The following is a 23,205-nucleotide window of genomic DNA, read 5'->3' as shown; positions in this document are numbered from 1 at the left end:
GAAAAGAATATGAAAAAGAATATGTATATATATGTATAAGTGAATCACTCTGCTGTACACCAGAAACTAACACAACATTATAAATCAGCTACACTTCAATTAAACACACACACACACACAAACAAACAAAAAAAACCCCAAAAGTCTCTTTATCTACTGGGTTGATCATCTGTGCCAATCTCTGTATTAGTGTTAAATTGAGAGGAACAAGAGGGTCCACAGTCTCAAAAATCATCTACAAATGGACACCATAAACTTGTGACTCTTTTTAAATGAGAGTTTTACTTTTTAAATCATGTCTGGTATAGGCAAATATTTAAGGTGGTCAGCAAACACAAGACACAAGCCAACTGCTGGGCTGAATGAGGCAGCTCAGAGTTGTTCCAGTTTGGAAGGGTTTTTCCACAGAAGATCATAAAAGGCATAAAATCCATACCTGGATAAAACTAAGCATTGGCGATTAATTTTGCAAAGAAATATTAAGAAACAAATGTAGTCATAATACAGATTGGACACTTCTCTAAGGTTGTTTCACTACTTAATGCTAGACTATTACAATGCATTAGCATTAAAATAAATGTTTGCAACCTTTTATTTGAATATGGTTCTTTTAACAATGTGTACAACAGCAACCACCCTGGCATTTTCACTAAATTTCAGGGGCTTCTCTTCCTTTCAGAAAATACAAGTCGACATTTGTACCTAAGGAACCATCTAAACAATCTTGTGGGACTAGCTGTGCATTTTCACTGCACTATATGAACACTGCTCAAAACCCAGTGACCCCGGCTGATACCTGGAAATGTTATTTTCTTTGTTAATGGAAATTACTGCAATAGGGGCTGGATTCACTGACTCCAGGAAACTGCCCCCACAGGCAGCTTTGAGAGTCTAGGCCAGTCAAGGAAGCCGAAGTGTCACAGGGCACTCCTACACACACTGCAGAGGACCCCTTGGATAGAATTACACCAGTCTGAGTTTCAGAGTTAGGACATCAGTCAGCTACAATATAAAAACAATTCTTCTAAATTGGAATCATATTCACAAAACATCTGGAAAGTTCCCCAAAGGAGGAAAGATTACCCAGAAGTATTGCTAAATAGATGGAAGAGAAGATGCTGACTTTTATCATAATACAAAATTCAGTCAGTTTCCATTGTCCTAGACAAATCAACAGATGTGCTGTTTACCTTTAAGGAAGCCTGGAATCTATTTTAATTCAGCCTTGAAACCCAGACATTCTTAGGTAATAAGTACAGATATTTAAATTCCATAACAACCGTCCAGTGTTTACAAACATTTATTTCTTTATAGATTTCTCATCCACAGAATGTATATTTGGTTAGAAAAGGAATTTTGAGGGTTTAGCTGTACTTTAACAAATGTTACAACATCAATGTTTTTTCAAGCAAGTGTAGCCTCTAAAAATTATCTTTTATTTTCCAAGCTTTGCTTTGTGGCATGGGCTAAAAGAAAATAATGATATCAAGGATCTTGTGTCTCTATTTTTTTTATTATGCCTTTACATAAAATAATATATTAAATAATAATACTATCTAATCTAATAGCGTATATATTGTTTAAAGTGAAGCAGACTAAGAAGTATCACTACAAATTTCCAGTTGCAAAATAAATGAGTCCTGGGAATGAAATGTACAGTGTGGGAACACAGTCAATAACTGCGTAATCTCTTGGTATGGCGGCAGACAGTAACTAGGCTTATCATGGTGATCATTTTGAAATGTACAGAAATATCAAATCACTATGTTGTGCAACAGGAACTAACATACTGTTGTGGGACAACTATACTTCAAAAACAAACAAACTCATAGGAAAGGAGATGAGGCTTGTGGTTACCAGAGGTGGGGGTGGGGGAGAGGGAATTGGAGGAAGGCAGTCAAAGGCACAAACTTCCCGTTACAAGATAAATAAGGACCAGGGATGTAATGTACAACATGATAAAGACAATTAGCGCTGCTGAATGTTACATATGAAAGTTGTTAAGAGAGTAAATCCTAAGAGTTCTCATCACAAGGAAAAAAACTGTTTTTCTTTCTCTTTTACTTTGTATCTGTGTGAGAGGATGGATGTTTACTAAACTTGTGGTCATTTCATGATGGATGTAAGTCAAGTCAAGATGCTGCACACCTGAAACTTAAAAAGTACCGTATGGCAATTATATCTCAGCAAAACTGGAGGGAAAAGGAAGTGAAATAAGACAACAATATAATAATATATTAAATAGTACACTTCACTCTCACTACCATATCTGGAAAGGAAACAATTTTCAATAAAATTTTAATTTAAGAAATCTTTGGCGCTCAAATTCAGGAAAAAAAAGGATAACCTAAGATTAAAGCCAAAATTACTTTGACATTAAAAATGACTCTTCTACCAGCAATATGTCAAACGTGTACCTCTTCCCGTGTTGCCTATCACTTGTAATTGTGCCAGCTCCCCATCACGTAAGAAAGAACCTTTGGAGCCATCGTCAACTCTTCCCTTTACCTTCCTCCCCGCGTAGTCTCATCATGTTCTGTTACCACCATGTCTCTGTTATATGTCTCTTTACAGCCTTCCTGCTACTAATCTAATTGAGGCCTGTAGCATCTCTCATTTGGAATATTTAAAATTAGCCTCTGCACTGTTCTGCCTCTCATCTCTATCCTTTTCACTCCATCCTATGTACAAGCAGCCAGAGTCATCCCCAATGACCTTTTTACTTTGCTGAAAATCTTTCAACAGCAATTTAATGCCTTTAGGAGAAAAAAAACCCAGCTCCACTCTATCATTTTCTCCCCCACTGTTCTCACTGGAGCTCGAGCCACACACGGTTACTTACTGTTCTCCCCCAAAGAGCATTCACTGTTCTGCCTCCTTGCATTTGGCTCAGGAAGCTTTTTGGACATATAATGCATACCCTCTCCACATCCTCACTTTTGAATATTGAAATGGAGTCTTAAATGTCCACAGAGGTTCAGCTTAAATGTCAGTTCATCTGTAAAACCTTCTCCAGTCTACCCAACCACAGCTAATTCCTCTTACTCCCAGTAGTGGTGTTTATACATCTAAATAGCACTTACACTTCCTTCCTCATCGTTCTTTTGTGTGCCCGTCCATCTCTCTCACAAGATTACAAGCTCATGGAGGGTAGATATGATGTACTGTTCATCTTTGTAGCTCCACAGTACCTGGTACAGTATCATGCTGAGTTAAGTGCTCAGTAAATGTGGAATTGAACTGAATAAACCTTATTTCAGCCTGGTGTAATTGAGAAGCAAGACTGTTAGGATTTATAATAAATTCTATCTTTAACTACAGCTGTGCTGTTATAATTGCTGCTTATTTAGAGAAAATACTGAATGCATCTTTCAATCAAGCTTTGAAACTATAGTAACTATTCTAAGTTTGAATTACCTTATTAAGAAAATAAGTAGAACAGTAAGAACACTGAAATCTATAGTAAAATAATGCCAACGAAGAAAGACCTTTTACTGTAGATTCAGCTATACAAGTTCAACCAGTAAACCACAAAGGCAGTCTTTTTTTTTTTTAACCCAGAACATAAAAAGGGCAATATTACGCATATTAATGAAAACTAGCGAAGAGACACTGAGTAGAGCCTTAGTTCTTAATCAGTAACTACTCCTTGCTGCAGCTGGTTTTGGATCTTCTCCCACTGAAGGGCTGAGTAGATCTGATCCCACTTAATTTCCAAGTCTGACAAAATCACAACTTGGAAGTGGCCTGACTACTGGCAATTGTTAAGCACAGTAAATCCCTTCTCCTTCCATAACCCCCTCAAATGTCCGGCATTCACAACTTTTTTTTCTACCAGATGTTTGTTGAAATTAACACATTCCTATCAAATGCATATCAAAAGGACTTCTTTTTTCCCACTGCATTCTGTTTAATCCCCGAACTGTTTATTTGTTACACAGACAAGTATTGCGCAGTATTTATTGCCGGGGGAATGACAAGGAAAGTCAGGCTCACAGTACGGTGGGATCCACTCCAGAGCGAATATTCCCGCAGATAATCACAAATGGGAGCCCTTAGAGGCCTCATCTCTCAAGAGGACTTTTTTGAACTTGCTAAATACAATGATGAAAATGTCGCAATCCCTAGCCCAAATCTTCACTGGGAAAGAGGGGGTGAGGTACTGTTTTGTTTGTTGAATTCAAGTTTTATTTCTATGTCAACACAGCCTTTCTGTGTGGCTGCATCCATTAACAGAGTCGAGCATAGTTAACTAGACACTGATAAATGGCACCATGTGACGACACGACCTGGGATTGCTCACCTCAGACTCTGATCCTCCCAAGGGGTCCAGCTGTCACAGAAAGATCATTTCTGACAAACCATCACCCACTCACCCAAAACTTTTTGAGACTAGGAACTACAAGCAGAATTTCACAGAAATGGCCATCTCTGAGGATTAAAACACACACACACACACACACACACACACACAGAAAGTAGTGCCACTGTGAATAAAATGTCCCTCGTGAAACAATTCTAATGAGCAGCCTTGTGGCACCAAATGCTTGTAAGTTGCAGTTGTGCACTACAGGTAATATACAGCATGTTAAATATCACTCTCATTTCCGTTCTTCAGGCTATTTCTGGTTCTCATTCATCTCATCTGTAGAATGAGCATGTATAGGTTTTGCCGTGGCAGCACAGTTTCGACTTTTATTTCAGTTGTTTTATTTTATAATAGCAAAACTTAACAGCTGCACCTAGGATATCCAAATACTTTGTCAACCTAAAACGCCTCCTGTAAGAATTGCGTTCATGTGCCTTATTAAATGACAGCTGATGCACTTATAAAGCAAATAATGTGTCAAAAAAACTGCTTGATTTAAAATTATAGATAGACAACAAAATACAGATATGTCTTACTTTAGGTTATATCTCAGTTCCTGAAAACGAAAGTAAATTGCTTTTGCAAAATAATTTTACTGTCCTATGGTTCGCATGTTCAGAGATGCTTTAATCTTCATTTCTCGCTTCCCTTGCATAGGCTCCTAACGTTTTCTTTAATTACCTTACCCACCTAAGTAAACAATTACCTCAGTATACTAAGGGAACTAACTCTCTTATTCAAACATTTATTTTGATCTATACCTAATCCCCCACAGCTACTTATGGGATGCAAAGATGTGAAAAATTTAGCCCAGGTCCTCAAGGGACTATGCATCTAGGTAGGGAAGACAATCATGTAAGAAACTAAGGACACTGCAAGGCAAGATAAAGCGAGTGCTGTAACAGAAGCACCAAGCAGTGTGTAATGAGCACACAAAAGAAGCAGCAGTAACTCTGGGGGTTTGGGGAAAACCGTGGGTGAATCCTTTGGGAGACGGAAGATGGAATCCGCAAAGTGAAACTGGAGAGCCATGAGCGTTCACTAATTTATTTGCTTCGAAATTTTTCAATTTTCTTTCTGGAAGGTTTTCTTAGTCTTGAACTTAAAATGGGATACACCTAAGGCAAGAGACAGAACAGCAGCAATCAACTCTGACATTAAACAATTCCGCAGAATTTCCGCTCTACCACGCCCCCATCTCCCTTTCCTCCCACCTCTTTGGCCTATGACGTAAGCCTACAAACGACACTTAAGTGCCTTGTTTAGCCTCCCTGACATCCCAAAGACTACATATGTTATTAATTTCTGGGCTAGCATCCCCAAGCCATTTGCTGGTCTCTCCTCCTCTGCATCGTTAATTTGCCATGTTGCCATGATGTGTCTCTGGTATGTGGGACCTTGAATATGTGAAATGACAACTTCTTATCCTGGCAAAATTCTTGAAAGCCTATTAAGAAACATGTGACATGGACAATGTACCAACCAACATTTCTATTAAGCTTGTAATTATTAACAGGCAGTATATGAATATAAACTTTGAAAAGTATTTTCCTGTCAGATTTTAAAAAAACCTCTCCTGAAAACACACCCAATGATGTATTGTTTGTTTCAGGGAAAGAAAAGGTTTTAAATGGGGCAAAAACAGAAGATATTCACAAAGCCTCTGCTTCTAAAGTTTTTATTACCATTTACCTCAAAATTTAAAAAAGGTAATGCGCCCATAAAAGACCTGCATACAATTTTTAAAAATACATTTTAAAAAATCTTCCCTGTCTTCCAAATACTCAGATGCCTGAATCCCAGTAAGAAAGAGACAAAATCTGGATCATTTTATGTTTTTAAACCCTATGGTTATAAGAAATCTAAGTTTGGTAAAACCGACGCAGTCTATAACCAAATACATACAATTCTTTTCTGAAATTCCTTTTTTATTACTATAAGAAAAATGTCAGTCATGAATATATTTGTCCTCCATTTATATAGCTGTTTCTTGTTTCATAAGTTGCCCTAAGGAACTTCAAGTTGTAAAAATGAAAACTAAGGCAATAAATCTGGCCTGAATCACCTAGAAATTTGGAATTTGTTTCCTTAATTATAATTTCCAAGGAACAGACTGATTTCTTACCTCCGAAATGATGTCTCCCTTTTGACTGACTGCAGAGAAGGGCAGAGCCAGGGCTTTTATCTACAGTCCCTTACAGTGAAGCCGTCCCCAGGCCCCTCAAAAGTCACACTAGATTTCACTGGGTTATGCCTGACTAGAAACCTGAAGGCTGAACTAGTATTCCGTGGAAATTTGCTGATATTAAATGCATATACTGCACAGAGAGAAATCAAAGCTTGGGAAGTGTGTATCCCAGAGAGAGTGATCAATTCGGATGGGACTATGGGAGTTCAGAACACCAAACTGGACGGAGAGGATAGCTGTGAAGAAAAAAGGCACATGAGGGAGACATTGCACCACAGGATTCTAAAAGGAAAGAGAACCCAGGAGAAGTTGAGTAAGACTGGAATGAACAGGCTGAGAGTGTAAGGGAGATTTCTGGATTACTGGTTTAAGAAACTGAGTTCCCCAATGAAAAGTTATTCAATGTTTGTTTGTTTTTCCTGTGAGCTGAGACCAGGGGATACCAGTTGAGTTAGCAGAACAAATAGCTATAAGAAGCTTTCATGGGAGAAGAGGGAGCGATGTTACTGGAGGGGAAAAGTATAGCAAAGTGATAGGGAACACAGACTTGGACAGAATCAGGTACTGTCATGTAAATATTAGCTGTCATTTAGCAAGTCACTCAGCCTCTCTAATCCCTGGTTTTCCCTAACTGTAATATAAGTGAAATACCTTCAACTTTACACAGTTGTTGAAAAGATTAAATGAGGTAACATGTAAAATACTTAGGACAGGTCCAGCACACCCACAAAAATAGAAGTTATTATTGTACTTACAAAATATAGCTAGTAGTATGTTGGAGGCATGTTTGGGAAGAAAAAGGGAAATATAAGACACCAGCAGGGCTTCTCAATACTCATATCCTATTACACCTGTAGTTTTGGTTGAATAACTCCAAGGGCATTCCTCATTTTATGGAAATAGGCCGAAAACTTGACCCAAAGCCGATAACTTGAGGGTGAGATGTTACATTACAAAATGATCGTGTTATTACAGGGTGCCTTGAAACTGTATGCTTCTTAACATAAAACTAAAATAAATAAATTTACATACTTTTACGGATCCCTTCTCGTGTGGAAATTGTAGTGACAGTCCCTGGCGATGTCAGAAGACCTGTGTTCTAACTCTCACACAATTCTGTGTGATAAATTGTTGGGGGTACTAAAAGTTCTAGTACCAGTTCTATCTTGGAATCTGTAGACTCTCTAGCCCAGCCAATTCCAGAAGTCTAATGCAGGCAGTGAGAGAAGATGCGGTGGCAGCAGCTTCAAAGGTTTCAGTAAGGGGCCAGTTACAATTGTTGTGAGTGGGTGGATGCGAGTCGGTTGTAAAGCTGTGTGTCTTACCACTCCTAAACTTGTAAAGACTCAGCCATTCCTCAGAGGGCAAGTGTAACCACTGCTGGTTAATGTGGCTTTCTATAAAGGATAAAGTGCTAAATACAGGCAATCTTTGACTTCTGGCACTTCAACTAAAGCTATGTGGTAACTGGAGCTGTGGCGGTGGCTTTAGAGGTGTTTGAGAATGAAATGACTACTTAACTGGTAGTGAGTTCCAAGTCAATGGAGAGATTCAGATAGACGCTAGATGCTCATTTCTTGGGAGACTTTAAGAGAGATTAAAGTACCTGATAGGGGTTGGACTAGATGACTTCTAAGGATGCCTTCCAGCTCTATGGTTCCACAGTGAGCATCAACTCAATCCCTTACAGCACTTATAACAAGAGATTGACCTTATGTTCACCTGCTTTCTAAAGTGTACTGGGTAAGGATCCCTGTCCCCTGGCTCAGTCTGACTCCAGGTGGCCTTAGACTACCCCTCTCACTACCAATCAGCATCGGCAACTCCTACCAGCTCAAGAACACTGGCAGCAAGAAAAGGTGACAAACTGAAGCTTACAGAAGCGGACAGAAAGGGAAGAGAATAAAAGCAGTTCTCAGGATCAAGGAAAGTTGCTACAAAGTCATGAGCCTGGTTTCTCTTGATTTGCTTTGATGTGGCTTGATAAACTACTGCTGAGAGCAATTTCAAAAGGGAGAGACAAACATGTAAAGCTAATCATTACAATCCAATGTATTAAGTGTTATAACAGAGGCCTGAACAAAGTGCTATAAGAACACAGAGACGGACCAACTTTGCTGGGGAGTGTCTAGGAAATCTCACAGAGGAAGTAATGAGCAAGCTGAGTCTTGAAGGATGAGTAGGAGTTGACTGACTGGAAATGGAGAGAGGTGTGGCTGGCAGAGGAAAAAAAATGTTCAAAGCCAGAGAGACATGAAGGACTCCATTTGGGAAGTGGTGAATAACTGTGCATGGCTGGAGCGTGAGGTTAGGGCCTCAGATGCCATGCTTTTTAAGAAGGATGGGAATAGGAGATGGGGGGAGAGGTGGAACAGACAAAGGATGGTGGCACTTGGGAACATTAACGTCATTCTGAGTGAAATACAGGCTTTGGAATGACTCTGCTTTTACTCTGGACAAGATGAGTAGACAGAGAGGGGCTTCTTGTCTTGGGTATAAGGATTAACAATAACTAAGGAGAGTTTCGTCATGCCAGTGGATATATGTGTGATCATTTTGGCTGATGGGGTAAGTGTACTGCTCTGAGCAGTAACAGAAGCTATGACGTGGACAAGGCAACAGCATGGGAAGACACAGATGCTTAGACAGCAGACACACACCTTAGTGAGCTGATCCGTGAGGCATAGGAACATCTCAATACACTAGAGATGGCAACTTTAAAAGGCAGCCTTTTTAAAAAAATGTCTTTTAAAGAGAGCAGTTACATTTTATAACATGTCTTTATAACCTTGTGAATTTGACATAGTCATCCTTTCACCACTGAAGTGCTTAAGAGTTGCTTCGGCTGAAATCCACTATTATCTGAGATGATTCCCATGCATAGCCACTACTCTTTATTAGAGGTGAAAATTCAGGCAAGAGGAAATAATACACAATTTCTCCAGGCTGCTCTGAGGCCAGGGATCCAACCAGAGAGCTCCCCTTTTGTCCACAGCATTTGCAGGCCTGTTGAAACCCAACCTGTGTTCTCAGTCCCACCGCTACTCCAAAGAGCTCTTTTTCCAATGTCACACTGGCTCTCTTCAGGGGGCTTTTGAAAAGAAACTAACATTTTTAAACATTCTCTCTTGTTTGGCTTTGAGATTCAAAGCAATTGTTATTAGACTTACTATTACTGTTATCAGACTGACTGTTTCTGAGATAGCTCAGTTTGGGGCACTCCAAATGTAGCATGTTTCATATGCTGAGACAGTGCTGAGCTTTGGGGTGTGGTCCTGGGTCATCCACATGCTCTTGTCTGAGGCCCCTTGTAATCCACAGCCCAGGGTCTAGGGTGCAGGCTGTGAATCAGAGCAAAACAAAGTGAAGTGGTCCAAATGGGGACTGAACCTGTGACCTCATTAGCAGTGTAAGTCTAACCGCAGTGTATGGTTATTTACTGCTCTTCGTAATACTGCAACACAGTTCCATTCATTTCAAAGGCTGAGCAGCCTTCTCCCTACCTAGGTAAGCAAGTCAATCCCCCTTAGCCAAAGAGCACCAGAAGGCTGTCTTAGAAGAATGGCTGAGGTTTAAAGCAGCCTGAAGAATTTAAGAGAGATTCTCTTTCCTCCCATCCTTAGTGAAGTGGCAACCTTTTAAATCAGCTTTGCAGAACATATAAAGCAGTCCTCAATGTAGTCGGGTATAGGAATGGGAAGCTGAGTTCTGGGCAATCCCTTTAATTAAAGCTTCTGAAGGATTTATTTTATGGCTTTTTCTAATCTCTTTCACCACCAGAAAGGACACGAGAGTTGGCACTTCAATGCATAAATTTTAAAAATGAGGCTTAAATACGGGACATAACCTGCTAACCTAATTTGAATGATGGAGCCTATAGTTTCGATATATTTATTTACAAGATAGCTTCATGAGCTGAAGTAAAATTGTAAAACTAATAAAAAAGTTTTCTGAACATGAGACCAACTGTAAATCTATGCTTTATGAATCTAATGTGTTTTCTTCACTTCTAAATTTTAAACATACTGAAAATGTACATTTGATATTAACAATAAATAGAGCTACATTCTCAACAGAAGGTATTAAATGCCGCTTTTCACCTTTAAAAATCCTTAGCACCTATGAAATCCTTATTCCAGTAGAATTTTTTTAAGTTACCATTTGTCCGTGTCTATTTTATTTATTATATAGTATGGGTGTTTTAATTTATTTCGTTAACAAGAAGCAGCTCAGAAAATGTTGCTGTTCAGAACAAGACGTTGAATATTTGCTCTTTATTTCAAAAATGAGAATGTAAAAAAAATCTGGAAATTGTTTCTAAGACAAATATATTTTAATGCAAGATAAAGGGCTAACAATAAGTGTTTAGGCTTTAAAGAACACCAAACTGTTATCAATAATGAAAAGGAAATGTTTTCCAACGGCTACTACTTTGGATATCCACATTTGAGGTAGTTGAAAGTTTGGGGGAAGGGCAAAGATCATAGAGGAGGGCTGTTTCTTTTGCCTTTTAAGGAAATCTTTTAAAAAGTATTTGTTCATGCTCATAAAGTAATAGCTGAAAACTTAATATTAAAGTGCTGCACAAAAGCCTCAACATTCAATTATTTTAGAGTACTCAAATTACTAGCAACATTGTCCCCTAGAGTGGTAAGAGTATATTATTTGCATGATATTCTAGACATGAATAGTCACCTTGAGCGTACACTGGGGTGAGCATCTTATTCTTCCAGAATGCTAAGATATAAATCTGTTCTCTTGTCCGTTCAGGCCCTAATGACTCAGATACTTCAGACATTTATAAGTAGACCCAATATTTATTTTTAAATGTTCAGACAAAAGTAAATATATTGTTAAATGCCTACGGTATGATTTTAGACCACATCTAATATGATAATAATTTCATACAACATTTGCATTCTAATTTATCTTCACACTTCTTCATCTTTCATCTGAAAAAAATGAAGAATATCTCAAGCAATGATTCTCAGGAAAGGAGGTAGGTATCAGTTTACTGGACTGAAACAAAATCTGAGTTTATTTTAATGGGACAAGAGGAAAGTGGAATCTAAACTATTAACTTTTAATTTTCTTCATTTGCCAAGCATCAGGCTATAATCCAACTGGTTCTAGATACTCTTTGGTGAAGTGTGTGTGTGTGTACTCTGTTTCTGAGGTTTTATTTTTTTCCATAGCAAGTTCATTCCCCCTCCCTTCAAAATATGTGTTAGTAAAATCTCTCAAAATACCCAATACCTTGTATGTGGTCACTTTGATAATAACAATTTACACATATCCCTGTAATGTGGACTCTTTTTTGGTCCATGTAGGATAAAAACAAACCAAAAAGTGGTATAAAGTGTTTTGAATTTACTCCAAGTGAACTAGAGATGGACCAAATAATTTCATAAATTGCTTTAAATACATTTCTGCTTTTATTACAGATGTAGAATATCTGTTCATCCAGTATCATCTCCTCTGACTCTTTGGCAAAAATCACCTTCTACCTAGAACTGTAATTATTTATATAACTTATCTCTTCTACTACATTATAAACTCCTACGGCAAAATTTAGAGTAGATTTACAGGATGAAGTGTTTAAGCATAATTAAAGAGAGATATAACAGACAGATGTAAGAATAGGGTCAGTTTACTGTAGTTTACCCTCTTCTGATGAAACACAAAACCAAGAGCTCTGACAGGGCAAAAACCCAACTTCAGCTTCTCTCACACCTTCACCTTTTTACAGATGGCTTTTTCTGATTTTCTACCCAAAGGCATTGTGCCTGTGGCTCGTAATCAAAGCAGCACAGGGATTCCAACTGGAGACTTGGAAGATCTAAAAGATGTGATATGGAATCAGAATCTGTGATACTCACTACACTTAATTTCTGTGGCAGTAGGTACTATATGAATTCAGATAATTCTCTATAACTCAGGAGTCATCACCCATACTGGGAATGGTTCTTGCTCTTTGGTTTCTCTTGCCACATTCTCCTGGCCAGTTTTTGGCCACATCTCTGCACATTAGCACAACCACGGGATAATGAAGGAGTGCATTAAACTGGTGGCTAAAATGAAGATCCCAGATCTCCACAGACTATATTTAGCTGTGCTAGTCTACGGATAATTTTGATTAAAGGGCATGTAACAATCTAGGTTCCAAACTTCACCTCAAATTAAATGCTTATAAAATCTGACAAACAATTTCTCATTTGGTCATTTATACACTGAAAGTAACAAATTAGGTATACGTTTTAGGACTCAAGCCATGCTACCTTTTGTAAAAGGCAACAAAATATAGATTGTAAATTAAGATAATTAATTTTACATAGTGTTTCTGATAGATCTACTTTATCTCTCCAAAAAGCATATCCTAGCCAGAAGCCTTGCCACAGACACTTGCCAAAAATAGTCTGGCCTTAACATCTCCAGAATGAGCTTCGCTGACAATAGCGTACAGTCAGAGTGACTCACATACAGCTTTTCTTTTCATAAGAAAAATCAATCCGGGTGATGCTACCGTGAGGAGTGGGGGGAGCTTGCTTCAACTAATTATTCACACTGAGCCAAGTCTAGTTACCTAAAATATTCAAGAATAAGAATGATCACAAAAGAGTCCGCCCTGAGGGGGAAACTATGATTACGCTGCTTACAATGGTTTTAAACTCATACTGCTTTAGAAAAATGCCAGATTACAACACCAAAATATAAAAGCAAATTTGGTTACAATGAATCTAGTTACCCAAAAGTACCCAATCTAGCCAGGACATTTGAAAGTAATAAAGCAGGTCTGTTAGCTATTTGCAGTATCTCAAAAAGCCTAATAGTAAGTGAAAGTTTGTAACATGTAAACAAACAATCATCCTCTCTCTCTCATTCGCCCCCCACACCCCTCACACTCACACACACACACACACAAACACAACACCTTTTATGTGGTCACCCTATTCCCTAGAAAGAACAAACCTCCCTTGCTATTTTCTCAGAATTAAGCAGTGCAACAAAGTAGCATAGTTCTGAATCAAGCTCCAGACACTGCCTGCACCTGCGTAATTATTTCATTGCCAAGACGTCTAAGTACAACTAAGTAAAGGAGAAGAAAAGATAGTCTTTTAAGCGTGATGATAGGCTGTATTCCTGTTTTATGAAATAAGAAGACATCTATTAATCACTTATATATTCTAGAAAAATTATTAACAACTTGAATTTACATAAAGAAATAGACCTACACTTTGCTAGACAATTTATTAACCAAGATTTTAAGGAATTTTCTTTGACTGAGATCTCTGTGTTCATTTATATTAATTGCAATTCTCCTCTCCATAAAATTATATAATCTAAATACTAAAAAAGAGGAAATAAATTTGTCTTTGCTTTCTAACATGAAAAAGCCACTAATGCAACTAGCTTGATAAGTACTGGAAATTATTCTTTTTCAAGTGAGACCAAGAATATTTCTACCTTGAAGTTTTGACCACTAATAAGTACACTAATTTGTGAACTTTTAATTTCACCATGCATAAACTTCTGTCAGTAATTCTGAGCTCGCCATCTTGCTTCTTATTTGCTATAATCTTTCCTGCTTTTACCCAGCTCAAGGAAATAATAGTCTATTTAATAGTTCCATGTTGTAATTCTCACAAAGTTTTTCCTGCTACTTACACAGAAACTATGTATTTTTACAATTGGGAGAAATCCACAGCCTACGTATAAGGTCTTATTTCAGTCTACAATAAATCAAAATTTCAACGAGGAGAACATAAAACTTGACTGTGATAATTATTTTAATTTTAAAACAGTATATTTACACATAAAAACTTAATCCAGGATAGGCATTTCATTTAAAAAGTACTTGGTCATTTTTTACATTTAGGTTTTAGAGATTAAGGGACCACAAACAAACTAGATCATTATTCTCTATGAAATGGTTAGCTTTTTAAAAGAAGAAATGGTACGCATACGGATTTTTGTGTGCCCATGTTCGTAGTAGCATTACATGCAATAGTCAAAAAGTGGAAGCCACCCAAGTTTCCATGCATGGATGAATGGACAAACAAAATGTGGTCTGTACATACAATGGAGTATTATTCAGCCTTAAAAAGGAAGGAAATTCTAACACATGCTACAACATGGATGAACACTGAAGACATCATTAGGCCAAATGAAATAAGCCAGCCTATAAAAGAGCACATATTGTATGATTCCACTTATGTGAGGTACCAAGAAGAGTCAATTTCATAGAGGTAGAAAGTAGAATGATGGTTGTCAGGGACTGGGGGAGGGGAAATGTGGAGTTAGTGTTTAGTGGGTACAGAGTTTCAGTTGCGGAAGATGAAAAAGTTCTGGAGATTTATGGTGGATGGTTGCACATCAATGCAAATGTACTTAAGGCCACAGAATTATACACTTAAAATTGGGTAAAGTGGTAAAGGTTATGTTATGCATATTTTACAATAAAAAGATAAAGAGTATAGCTGAGTAACATTATGAAAACTGAATAATGATCTATCTAGTCACAGATGAAGACAGTGAGCAATCAGATATTCTAATTTTAAAAAAAAAAATACCTATACCTGATGAGTCTTTACTTTCACTGTTTATTTTTTGTTTTGCTCTCCCCTTCCCTTTTATCTCAAACCCCCTAAGTTCTTTTGATTCCATTTATAAGTTTTATGATTCATGGGTTTTAAGACCAGACTCCAAGAATCACCAACTGTTATGTTCAGAAGAACTATATTCTTCTTGAAGTCCAATCCATTATTTACATGTAGCCAAAGAACAGAATTTCATATCATACAGTAGTATATTTTTGTAATAAGCATTATCCTTTTTTGCAATATTAATCCAAGTCAATTTTCTTCCGACTAGTCTATGCAACCCTGAGTTATATACGTTTTATGATCCCATGTATGGATTTACTAGAATTTAAAATAATATTCTTAACTAACTAGAATTTTGTGAAGAATTATTGACCCATGACTAAACAATTTATAGGAACCTATTTTCAAGTTCATTATTTTCACCAGGAAGCTGCAAAACATACATTCTCAGAAAATTTTATTTTATCTTATCTTAGATATAGTAGTTAAGAGCTTGGACTTTGCAGTCAGATGGCCTGGGTTTGAATTCTGTTTCTACCACTTACGAGATGTGTGGGTGCATTATTTAAATTCTCTAGATCTCAGTTTCCTCATTTTTAAAATGTGGATATTAATACCTAAGAGTTGTTGTGAGGACCTTGCATAGAAAGCTCCTCTGCAGCGTCTGACATGTAGTAAGTTCTTAATAAATGGTAGCTATTAATATCATTAATAACAACAGCATGTAGAAATGATAAGTAACCAATGGGACTGAAAAACATTATATTGCAACTTTTAAAAATGATGCCACAGTTTTGACTCTAAAATGAATCCAGAAAAAAAGAGCAACTGTATATTTTAAGATTTATTTTCTTTGTTCATCTCTTCCAAATAATTTCATTCTTACTATCATATTAAGCAAAAGAAATGAAGCCAAACAAAAATGAGAAGACCACATACGTATATGTGTATATACACACACAAACACACATATCTCTCTAATGTGCCGTATACAATTTCAGGAAGTTGTATAGAAACATGGGGAAAAAGGTTGAAAAGTAAACAGGAAGAGCCATAGACTACAAATACAAATGTAGGCAAATTTCTAAGTTCAACTATTTGGATGATTCATTCGGAATCATATTATTATCAGAAAAAAACATACTGTAGTTCTTCTGGTAACTGCCCTAGGAGACAGATTCACAAGTCCAGAAAAAGTATCCCTTTTTATCAAGGTAGGAAAAAGAATTTCATATTTTAAGTAAAAACAAATTGCTACTAAAGTATATAATATTTGATACTGGGATTTCTGCCACAATTTCCTTTGAAAGCACAAAGGCTTTCTATACTATCAACTCGGACACCTCAACTATAAAGAAAAATGGAAATTTTATAACATACTTCTGTTTCTGAAAATGTGTTCCTTGGAGCACTAAGGGCATAAGACAAGGGTGGGAGGATAAAAGGGTTCTGTAGTCAAAAAAGTCTGGGAAATGCTGCATTCTGTATCCCTCAGAGATTCACCACGCTATTAACATAAAAGGTTCTGAGAAATCCTGCAGTGAGCAAAGCTGTTTAAATTTGTTTAACTAGTGTTCCCAAATTTATTCGGCCACAGAATTCTTTTTTCAAGCAATATCAACGAGCCAGTATTCCTCATCACAACTTATTTTAGGAAATGTATAATAAATTGCCTCTGATTAGCTATTTAAAAAGTAATTTCATATGCACCTGTCCCAAAAAGAGAGTCACTGGCAGAATTTGCTAAAGTCCCAAGATGAGTCCATGGTATTTCATGTCAGGGAAAAAAATCTAACGTGCCTAGACTTATAATTGTACTATCTTTAGTAAGTTGTCATTATTTCCAGAATGTGTGTATCAACCCCTTTTCTGCCTATATATTATTTAATCAAGTCCAAACACCCCATTTCTAATACCTGTGAAAATCTAAGAATGCACATGACCCTCTGAGTCTTCCCTTTTCTTTCTGGGCTTTGGGGTAAGCTATGAAAACCCTGTAGCTGTGTGCTACGTCTTCAGATATAAGAATACTAAACTCAGTTACCAGCATTTTATTAAGTGGTGCTATGAGCTGCATTTATGCAATTCTATAGTAAACTAATGAATCTTCCAAAACAGTAATCCTGAAGCAAAGTGGTGACTGATCATTACTGCACTCCCCTGACATCCCCCTAATATTGCTATTAAGCACATAGAACAAAGTACTATGATTACTACTTTATCTACTGGAGATTGAGCAACTTGCCCCAAGTACCATTTCTTTTTGGACAGACACTGTGCATATTACGACTATAGAAACTGTATCAGATAATCACCCTGAAATACGAACAAAAACAGGAAATTCCTTTACTAATAGCTTATTATTTAAGGAATTTTCTTCTTTTGAAATAATTCTGGAACACAATTTGCTAGAAATCTAAACTGGAACCAAGAAAAACCGATGGCCTGCGAGATAGCTTTTTGTGAGTTCAGAAATTAAGAACAAAGTCCTAACAACTGTAATGAGGCATTCATTACTTTGTCCTTGTGTTGGATGAAACAAAGTAAGCAAGCTACAATGAACTCTGGGAAAAGCGTGAACGGGAATGATTATGCTGCCAGGCTGCTGCACCACTTTCTTCTTAGGCTCTCCCTTCAATTCCAAAAGTACGTAAAAGTGTAACAAAATGTGTGAGATGGGATAGGCATCAACAATTTTTTTTTTAAAGCCTAACAAATAAGACGCAATGACTATTATTATAGAAATAGTACATTTAAGTAACCCATGGATATTTGGTCATTGATTTTCAAGTTATACAAAATAAGCTGGCCATTGAAAGAAAAAAAAAAACTTTAAGACATCTATGGCAGAATATATGTAATCACAGTATTTTATATTATGATAATATGTATCAATAACATTTTATCAGAGATAAGGCAAATGGTCGAAGAGAAGAAAAAAGTCTGACACGAAAGGAGTCAAGAATGTTGACAATTCAGGAAAGGAAAAGGAGTTAAAGTATCAGGTTCAAGTTTCACAAGTTTTTTTTTTTTTTTTTTTTTTTTAATGTAGAAGCAGAGGTAACAAAAATTGGTCTTCACCTGGTAAGTGTGTACTCCCTGAGTCCTGAATGCAAATTCATGGCAGAAAAAGTACCTATGCATCCACGCAATCTTTTGTCTCGACCAATCTTCCATGTTACAAACAGTGGGCTGTAATGGAAGATAAAAATAGGGTAAATCAATCAATTCAATTAAATGAAGTATTCGTTGAATATTTACTATACCAAGGTTAGGTGGTTAGGTGCCTGAGCTATAAAGACCAGATGACAGGCCCCGGGGGGCTTAGCGTCTAGCCCAGTAGGACTGCATTTAGCAACAATTAGAGCTACGCTGTATTAAATGTATTCTATATGTTACAAAGCCCAACAAACCGTTTTAACAGATTAACTATGTTAATCCTCATCAACAACTCTAGGAGGCTGATACTATTACTAACATTCCTATTTTACAGATGAGGCAGTCCCACAGTTAATACATCCTGAAGTAGGAACTCAAACCAGGCCAATCTTGACTACAGAGCCATTACTGCCTGATTCCTCATTTAAACCTCAAGTCACTGACTGATTCCTAAGCCTAGTTTATAAAATCAGGGGAAAAAAATAAACAAATTTAATAAATATTTACTGAATGTGGGGGGGGGGAGGGGCAGAGGCAGATGCAAAGCACTGGGAAAGGTGCTACTGGAGATACACAGTTAGTTGCCTAAGACATAGTCTTTGCTCTCTGGGAGCCAGTACAGGAAGAGGGCATGTTCACAGCTAACTAACACAAGGCAAAAGGAAGTAAGTGCTATAAGCCGTGTCCAAAATGCCATAAATTAAGCTACTGGATAGGAGAAAATTTCATCGAGTTTGATCATCTTCAGCTTGGCCTAGAAGAATGAGTAGGGTTTGGAGAGGTGAAGGACAACAGGAAATATTAACAAAGTAATACTCTGAAACCAGAAAATTTATTTTAATTTTTAGATAGAATTATCGCCAATAAATACAATCTCTTAAGCATCAAATATCAAAATGTCAATTATAATAAAATGGGAACAAGAAAATAATTTAGTTGTTTGACTTGTTTTAAGAAGGGTAATATAGTTTTAAATGAAGTTTAATACAGTAGATGACTGGATTCTGCAGCCAAGCACTGACAATCTCAAGTCATGGTTAAGTTTAAAAGCAATTCCTTTCTAAACAGAAGCAACTTTATTTGCCAGTTTTTATGAAATAAATTAATGTATACATTTTAGGACATTTTGTAAAAAGATTAATACCCTATAGTTGGGGATGGTTCCTGTTAATATGAGTATTCACAGTATTACTGGTATAATACATTTCTGCTTTCTAAAAATTAAGATTTTACGGGGATATACCATTTGCCATATATTTATTATAATATGCTGTTAAGCTAGAGAACACATTCTTTATTTAAAGTACTCTCTAATCAGTCATCAGCAGTTGGGGAAAAAGATATCCTGTTCAAGCACTTCAGTCACCCACCTCAAACATTTAAATTATGCTGTGTTCTGACAAGTAACCACAATGGCAGACAGGTTTCCAAATAAATAATGCAAACCAGGGAGCAGTACTAAAGTACAAGGCCAAGTTTTATCAATGTTAGTATTCACATGCTGGATGACCTATACTAAAGGTACTAAAATAAAAAACAAAAGGTAAATTCCAGGGTTTTTTTCCTTTTTCTTTCTTTCTTTCTTTCTTTTATTTATTTGCTTTCTACATCATATATACTATCTTATAACTTAAGACAGGATTCTAATACTCCAGCTGAAATTTTTCTCTAATTGCTCTTGACTAGTAGTTGATCAGGAAGATAAGTATTAGATGAGATCACTTTCTCACCAATTCTTCTATTACTCATACAAATACTAGTATCCTGAAATTCACACACATTATCTTTAAAGACGAATTTCACCTCCTCACTTTTCACCTTCTAATTTGGTAGAGTCAACGTCAGCAACCATTAAATGGACAGTAAGATGTCAATCCTCTCCCACAACAATGCCTATACGAAAGATCTGTATGTAAGACAGGTCCCTTGGCAGATTCAGAAGAAAGGGAATCATACTGTAACATATATAATAACATGTCTTTAAAACACCATGATGGCTTCTCAGTAACACAGAACTAAGTGGTATATTCTCTTCCTCAGTGACTTGAATGGGAAACCTAAAAGTATGAGTGCATTCATTTCCTATCAAAAACATGAGTCATTTACAAGTACTTTACCTTCAACCCTCTTATTTATCCCCCTAAAATAGATATGTACACCATTCTTACTATAATCCTGTGTATTCAGGAAAACATTCAAAATTTGTAGAGTAAATACAAAAAGAACATCATTAAACACTACACTATGAAGTGTGTTGGAGGGCATTCAAACACATAGTGGGAGAAATTATACACAGTTTCTTATTAGGCTATGCTATGACTGATGAAGGGATGATTCACTCGGAGGGTAGGGTACTAGAGGATAAGCTGCATTTTGCCAGGCGCTCCATAATAAGCAAGGGCATGGGGATATAAAAGTACACAACACTTTCAGGGACCAGGAAGTAGTCTGATAGCCCTGTTAACCTGTTATGGTCTCTTCCAGATTTAACATTCTACAAATTTTAGGCACTGCTGAGTGTACATTCTCAAGAGCCCTCATAAGAGGTAGAGCAGATGCAGAATCATCTGTACTCTCCCTGTTCCTTACCTGCCCCAGGCAACATCCTCTTTGGGGGTTGGTATTGCAGGGAAGTATCTGTGTCAAAGATGGGAGGGATTGCTACTTGACAACCCCACTGTGTTTAGGACAGATGCCTGAAGATGGAAGAAATCAGACTTTTAGTAGACAGAATAAAACTATTCCTTCAAAATCTGGGACTCTAATTTTTCATTTGCAAATGATTATCCAATGTCTTTTATAAAGAACATGTATATGGAAATTAAAAATAACGATATCTAAAAGCAATATTTAATGGGGAGAAGAACTCGGGAAGTTAAGCATTTTAAAGTAGACAAACAGAATAAACACCACAGAGCACAAGAGATTGTATCTTGTGTGTGATAACTACTTTACACAGGGCAATGAGTATGGGAACATTCAATACACAGCATCTAAAAACAGCAACAACGAGGTGAGAGAGTAGCATAGACATATTTATACTACCCACTGTAAAATAGATAGCTAGTGGGAAGTTGCTGTATAACAAAGGGAGACCAACTCGAGGATGGGTGATGCCTTAGAGGGCCAGGATAGGGAGAGTGGGAGGGAGTCGCAGGAGGGAAGGGATATGGGGATATATGTATAAATACAGCTGATGCACTTTGGTGTACCTCAAAAGCTGATACAAGAGTGTAAAGCAATTATATTCCAATAAAGAGCTTATAAAAAAAACCAGCAACAAAAGGTTTCCTTTTCCCAACACAGAGACGGACGAAATAGGCAATTTCATTCTTAAATGCATTACTAAAACATGTATGAGTTCCCAAAAGGACATAAGACATCAGCATGATCAAGAGACAGGTCAAAGTAGAAAAAGGGATTTGAGCCTGTTGAGAGGAGCTGCTTACTCAATGACAAGGAAATAAGGAAAACAGTTCATGGTAAGACAAAGAGTGAATGTTTCTGGAAAACACTTTTACCATATGGTTTGAGGCCACCTATATACATTGAAGAAATACTACAAACGAGAAAGGGGCTCAAAATGAAATGAAATATTAATGGAAATGTTTATCTGAAGGTAACCAGACCTAGCTTTTTAAGGACTTTTCCCACTTCTGAACAGTTTGTGCCACTATGTTTTGAGAAATGTTTGGAGGAAAGTAAACTCTCTCCATTTTTCTAAGTCTGTAGACAGGAACAGGAAGTAACCACCTAATCTAGGTAAGTCTTCCCTGCCAACTGGCAGCCAGTACTATCAGGTCAATAGTAGCTCTCAGGGGAAATGTGGTTGCGTGGAATCAGCAAAAGTTCAGAAAAGCAATGTAAATCTGAGCAGGATAGTCCCCAGTCTAAATTGTGTATCACTTCCTATGCCCCTCTTCTGAGACTATTCTACTGATGCAGACCAGGAAAGATTAGAAATATGTTTGTGGGAGAGGGGTACAACTATGAAAAAGGCATATTTACTTCATATTTTACCATAAATCCTACCTCCTCTGCCATACCAAGGCAAAAACAAGTTAAAAATACCCTTAGACATTAGCAAGCCCCTACTCTGGCAATTTGCTCTTCTTTAGAATGAGATTTGTAGGTGGTAACATTAACAACATGTCAATCCCCACCAGTATTCTAATTACTGTAACAGAGTATTCAGCAAGGTTATTTATATTGTAGGTAGTAGATACAGGAAGAGAGAGAAGTCCTCTATCTTGGTTCTTTTCCTCTGCCATAAAATAATGATTGCTTTTCAACTGCACTCAGGTTCCTCACCAACTTAGTTCAAAAAATCCAATGGTATTACTCATAACATCCAACTCAAAACCATAATTCCACAGTATCTAGAAGCTCAGAGGAACACAGACATGGCCGAGTCTTCCCTCCGCAACCAGGTTAAAACCTTTCATGTCCTATTTCAACACAAAGAAGCTACATATCTCATTTCCAAACTATACAAACGACAGATTCATTTTGTAAAAATATACTCAATTATGGTTAAATCCTGTATTAGTCTTCTCGAGCTGCCATAACAAAATACCACAGACTAGGTGGTTTAAACAACAGAAGTTTTAACTTTCTCACAGTTCTGGAGGATAGGAAGTCCAAGATAAAGGTTCCAGTAGGGTTCTGTTTCTGAGAGCTCTCTTCCTGGCTTGTTAATGATTGCTTAGTCTTCGCATGGCCTTTCCTGTGAGCTTCAGAAGGAGAGCAAGCATCCACGTAAGCTCTCTAGCATCTCTTAAAAGGACACTAATCCTATTGTATCACAGCCCCATCCTTATGACCTCATTTAACCTTAATTATCTCGTTATAGGCCCTATCTCCAAAAACAGTCACATTGGGAGTTA

General features: G+C 37.1%; 1 protein-coding gene across 2 annotated transcripts in view; it reads right to left on the bottom strand.

Annotated features, from left to right (window-relative positions):
• Window positions 1-23,205, bottom strand: part of AMMECR1 (AMMECR nuclear protein 1) — a 106,477-nt gene that overhangs the window by 37,736 nt on the left and 45,536 nt on the right. For both annotated transcript variants that reach the window (XR_009050261.1, XM_057717930.1), the window contains exon 2: window positions 18,242-18,352. Coding sequence is in view for 1 of the 2 variants with exons in the window: in XM_057717930.1 (XP_057573913.1) it covers window positions 18,242-18,352 (111 nt within the window). In the remaining variant the exon portion in view is untranslated. The remainder of the gene's footprint in view (window positions 1-18,241; window positions 18,353-23,205) is intronic.

Source organism: Hippopotamus amphibius, chromosome X (genome assembly GCF_030028045.1).
Source record: "Hippopotamus amphibius kiboko isolate mHipAmp2 chromosome X, mHipAmp2.hap2, whole genome shotgun sequence".
Classification (NCBI taxonomy): Eukaryota; Metazoa; Chordata; class Mammalia; order Artiodactyla; family Hippopotamidae; genus Hippopotamus; species Hippopotamus amphibius.
This window is presented reverse-complemented; position numbering and strand designations above follow the sequence as displayed.